At 32.7% G+C, this 5476-nt stretch overlaps 1 protein-coding gene across 2 annotated transcripts; it reads left to right on the top strand.

Annotated features, from left to right (window-relative positions):
* The first annotated feature begins 2136 nt into the window (after nucleotides 1-2136).
* Nucleotides 2137-5476, top strand: LOC118047366 (uncharacterized). 2 transcript variants are annotated; one of them, XM_035056646.1, is made up of 7 exons: nucleotides 2137-2247; nucleotides 2342-2606; nucleotides 2979-3158; nucleotides 3584-3665; nucleotides 3755-3862; nucleotides 3990-4148; nucleotides 5020-5476. In XM_035056646.1, the coding sequence occupies exons 2-7, from the start codon at nucleotides 2355-2357 to the stop codon at nucleotides 5214-5216; spliced, it is 978 nt and encodes a 325-aa protein (XP_034912537.1). In that variant the 5' UTR covers nucleotides 2137-2247; nucleotides 2342-2354; the 3' UTR covers nucleotides 5217-5476. The 2 variants fall into 2 exon arrangements, with proteins under 2 accessions (XP_034912537.1, XP_034912538.1); XM_035056647.2 differs by having other exon boundaries at nucleotides 2145-2247; nucleotides 2351-2606.

Below are 5476 nucleotides of genomic sequence, written 5' to 3'. Positions count from 1 at the left end.
AAAAAATGTAGATAACTCCTAAAATATGTTTTTGTTAAATTCGGTATAAATTTAAAAAACTAGTTTTTCATTTTTAGATAGAAAAATTAATATTATATTTTAACATGAAGTTTCAGTTATCCTTTTTTTATCCCTTCAATTTTCTAGAAAGTTGGAGTAGTATTCTATTTTTTTATCCCGAATTGTAACATGTGAAGAAAACGATGAGAAGAAATTGAGTCCATAACAAAGCTGATACAGCAAATCAGTTATACGTGAAATGGAAACAAAAATCTGTATGGATTGCCAAGTAAAAAAAAATCTGATTTCACTTGTGTTTAGTTTCCCTGACTTGTCTTGAGTCTTCGGACGGGAAAGGAAATCAGCTTTTTTTCACTTTTATTATCTTTTAATTTTTTTTATTGGTGAGATTTAATTCATATTTTTTAATAAATATTTTTAAAAATAAAATATAAATTTTGCATGCACTATTCAAATTTTGATAAATATAAACAGGATACACGCATAATATTTTCTTCAATAGATTGTGGTGAATTTTTCTGATTGAATATACCGTTATAGTATTTATTGGTAAACATTGAAAAAAATATTCTCTCAATATATACCGAGGGAATTAAAATAATAATAAAAAAAAATAAATGAAAAAAAAACTAAGAGGTATAATAATATGTTATTTTTACAGACATAATCACTGACGGGTTTAAATTTTTCAATTAAATCTATTAGTAATACATCTATAATATTTAATTTATGAGCAACCCCTGCTTCGTCTCTCAATTCTTCTTCTTCCTCTATTTTTCTAAGCAACAAAAACCACAACCTCCTAAAAAAATCACAAATACTATAAATTTGATCACCCCAACATTTAATTTGTCAGCATGCTTGTTCTTATTCAAATTTAATTGAGGAATTCCCATTTTAAGCATGCAAAAGTGACCGTTTTTATTTGAACTAGATTTTAAAAAGTTAATTTTGACCATAAAACCCAAGTTTCAACTTATTTTTCACTTTAAAAACACCCAAATAAGATCTTATAAATCTTAATAGCCCCATTTTCAAATCAAAACACTCTCTAATCAACCTCAAAATCAAACTAAATCTAAAAAAAATTTGTGGGTTTTGATCTTCTATTTTCTAGCATGATTTTAGGCTCAAACAATAATAATTGAACTCCTCTATTTAAGACGAACCGATTGACACTAAAATTGATCTTTTTTGTGGTTGGAATGTGATGATAACACGTCGTTCGCACTACCTAACAATATGTCATTTGCATGCAACCATTACTAGTACTGAACTTATTTTTTACGAATAAAAAACCAGGGTTTAAAATTTTAGGCCTTTAAAACTCAAATTTCAACTATTTTTTCACTTTAAAACTTGAAAAAAAGTCACAAGGACCTTTAAAATCCTATTTTAAACAAGAAAATATATTTTAATTGGCTTAAAAATTCTAGATCAAATTAAATTTAAGAAATTTTTCCAAGATAAATCTAGTTCTTTTAGCATTATTGAAGATGAAAACCACCTTGATTGAGTTCCCTTCTTAATGTCAAATCCGTAAACACCAAAACCAAAATTATTGTTAGTTAAAATCTGACCACCCAAAAGCTTTATCTCTCCATCACTTTTTCTATGATTTTCTCTTATTTTTCAATCTCTAAGGACTAAAAGGTATAAAAATGATATTTAAGATCAAAATGAAAAATAACCTAAAAAAAGGATGAAAAATGATAAAATTGAAACATGAGGGATCAAATGAGACTATTACACCCATATTGTGGAAAAGTATTCTATATCTTTTTTTATGTCAATTTTGGTACTCTATATCTCAGTTTTTTTTTTTTCAAAAAAAAAAGAAGCTAAAACTCAATTTTGTAAAATCAAATGTTAATTTAATGTTGGAACATATAATAACATATTAGGTAAGTTAAAGAAAACATATCAAATATATTTAAGTGTATAAAATCATAACTTAAAATGATGAAATTAAAAGGAAATAAAATTTAGGGACTGAATTGTAAACCTTGCAAAAATACAGGGACAAAAATGAAAAAAATTAGGAAAATTGCACAAGACTTTGTGAATAGTGTTTTTTTTTTTTTTGGACAAGGAAAGGGATTTTCTTTTAGTTTTGTTTGATAATGATAATGATAACTTATATTTTTAATTTTAATTGAATTAGTATAGCTTTAAAAATTGCGGATATGTCGTCATCCTAAGAGATCAAATATCGATACATAGCAGGTACTTTTCCTTGTAAATTTTCTAATAAATCTGATCAGATGCGTAGCTAATCCCTGCTCCTGAAAAGTCACTGAAATCCGTTTATTTTGTGTAGTGTATCAAGAAAAATGAAAGCAGTAGTGATAACTACACCAGGTGGCCCAGAAGTGCTGCAATTACAAGAAGTTGAAGACCCACAAATCAACGAAGATGAAGTCTTGATCAAAGTAGAAGCCACAGCCTTGAACAGGGCAGATACTATCCAAAGACAAGGCAGGTATCCACCTCCTAAAGGAGCTAGCCCATATCCTGGTCTTGAATGTTCAGGCACCATTGAAGCTGTCGGAAAAAATGTCTCTCGCTGGAAAATTGGTGATCAGGTAATTCATTTCAGGTTCCCTCAAGAACGCAATTCTTTGAAGTGGTGTTTTTGCTTGTTTTTGACAAAGGATTGGATTTCGACTTTGAAAAGCTGTGCTTTTTATATAAATATTGTTAATTTTTTAGTTTCCTCGGGAATCCAATTCACAGAAAGTGATAAGTTTTGCATTAATTTTTGGCTTTAAAGACTTCAGATTTTGATATGAAGCTGTTAAAGTCAAGTTCTCTCAGGAACCCAAAATTTGTAGAAATTGTTGTTTTTGATTCTTCTTCTTCTTCTTCTTTATCAAAGATTGAATTTTGGCATCAAAGACTTGATTTTTTTTTATAAATATCGTTACTTGATTGAAAAATGTGTTATTTTATACTAGGTCTGTGCTCTTCTTAGTGGAGGAGGGTATGCAGAGAAAGTGGCTGTTCCAGCAGGACAAGTACTTCCTGTTCCACAAGGTGTTTCGCTTAAGGATGCTGCTTCTTTGCCTGAAGTTGCATGCACTGTTTGGTCTACTGTTTTCATGATGAGTCGGCTGTCTGCAGGGGAAACGTTCCTGGTAAACTTCTGTCTCAATCCAACTCAACATTTTGATGCGTGGTGATTTTTTAATCTGGTGCTGCTCTGATGAATTTTTCTGTTGAGTGTAGTCAGTAGTGTCACTTAGAGTTATAGGTTTGGGACCTAGAAATAAATTGTAATGCAAAACTGTGGATTGTGAAAGCTTCCCTTTTCTATGCTATAAAGCTGGAACTATGAAAATTAAATCACACATTGGAGATTGGTTGAAAAATCATATTGAGAATGTACGGATGTTCTGACGTTCGCTTAAAACTCCATCAATATGGAGCAACTCTACAGAAGTTTTATAAGTTGCTTGGTTAACAATTGTGACATTTATGATCTAAGATTGTTTGTATCTTTATTCGCACAGATTTTTTTATGCTTAGCTTGTTTTTGAACTAAGGACTTTTGGAATTTCAGGTTCACGGGGGCTCGAGTGGAATTGGTACATTTGCAATTCAGATAGCTAAACATCAAGGGGTTAAGGTGTTCGTGACGGCAGGTTGAGCCCACACTTCTCATCCAGCTTCATCAGTTTTCTATGAGGTCATGCTATGCTAACTGGGAAATATTTTGTTCTGTGATCATCAGGGAGTGAGGAAAAACTAGCTGTTTGTAAGGATCTTGGAGCTGATGTATGCATCAATTACAAGACTGAGGACTTTGTGGCACGAGTGAAGGAAGAAACGGGTGGGAAAGGTATGTTCTGTATAATTGTAAATGTGATTGGATGCTTATAAATCTATCAATAGCACTGTCACGCTTCACTTTTTAATAGCATTATATGTTTCTTAATGGAAACCCAATGAATAGCTATTAATGGCAGGTGTTGACGTTATTCTGGATAGTGTTGGAGCACCCTATTTTCAGAAAAACGTAGACAGCTTAAATATTGATGGGAGGCTTTTTCTCCTTGGCTTCATGGGTGGAGCTGTGACACAAGTAAATCTGGGTTCTTTGTTTGCAAAACGCATCACAGTGCAAGGTATTACCATTTCTCATCTTTTATATTGGACTTGAGTTCCACAGGGTTGGAGTTGGTTGAATCTGCTTTTTGTTGAATGCTCCAGTGGATTAATTTCTTGGAACAAGTTTTTACTTGGAGAAGTTTCTTGGCTCTTCTTTTTTCCCTTCTACTAGTAAGGTTCATGTTCCAGATTGCTCGTTTGTAATTACATGCTAGATTTCATAATACAAACAATTTCTGGTGTATAAAATTTGTCTTGAGTTGTTCTATGTTAGTTTTGGCTAGCTTAGCAAATATTGCTACTTTGAAACTGTCAAAAGATTTTTATTTGAAGGGAAGATGTTTTATTTTCAATTATTCATGGATTGATAAAACCAAGTTCTAGAAAATTATTCCGAATTCTGAAAAACTATATTTGATTAGGAACTATTTTCTCTTGGGTTAATCAACTTTCAGTAACCTATTTCTCAATCTGATTGAAGTGTGTATATTTATATATGCAAGGGAACACATCCAAACATACATCTAAAATGTGCTTCCTCCTTTAGATATTGCATCATGTATTTATATTTTTACATGTTCAGTATTGAATAGCCTTGTCCCATCCTGTTCAGTCTGATCCATCCCCATTTGCGCACCAAACAGAATTACAAGTAGAGCTCTTTGGTCTAACCCTGTCTAGTCCTATGTACAAAATGCTGACTAATGCTCTGAAACCTCACTTTTCACTGAAAGAGCACTGGTGTTGGAGAAAATTTACTCTCTGAAAGGTTACTTGTAAGAATGTGAACATCTATATGATATCAATCTCCTGTTTTCATTTGTATTAGTGTTCCCTAGCGTTATTACATGACCCTAGTACACCTGTTGTTGGTGATCATGCATGCAGCTGCTGGCTTGCGAACTAGAACTCTGGAAAACAAAGCAGAAATTGTTAGTGAGGTGGAAAGGAATGTTTGGCCTGCAATTGTTGCAGGCAAGGTGAAGCCTGTGGTGTTCAAGTATCTTCCATTATCTGAGGCAGCAGAGAGTCACCGGCTCATGGAAACTAGCCAGCATATTGGTAAGATACTGCTTGTCGCATGATGCTACTATTGATAAACATACAGCAAAGTCGTGAATCATGATGTCGATCTGCAACGTTTCTGTCTATGGTGCCTGTAACGAGGGAATAAATAACGAGTCGTTGCATTTACGTATGCAGTTTATGAACTCGATGTTTCTGCAACCTAGACATATTCTCGTAGAATTGAATGAAAACCTCACAAACTTTGATGCGATGGCCTGATCTGAAGGGTCATCCATTTGAACTTATTATTTCAAAGCTCCTGTCTTATTACAACTCA

This window comes from Populus alba, chromosome 4 (assembly GCF_005239225.2).
Source record: "Populus alba chromosome 4, ASM523922v2, whole genome shotgun sequence".
In the NCBI taxonomy this organism is placed as follows: Eukaryota; Viridiplantae; Streptophyta; class Magnoliopsida; order Malpighiales; family Salicaceae; genus Populus; species Populus alba.
The sequence above is the reverse complement of the archived record's forward strand: the minus strand, read 5'-3'. Positions and strand labels throughout refer to the sequence as shown.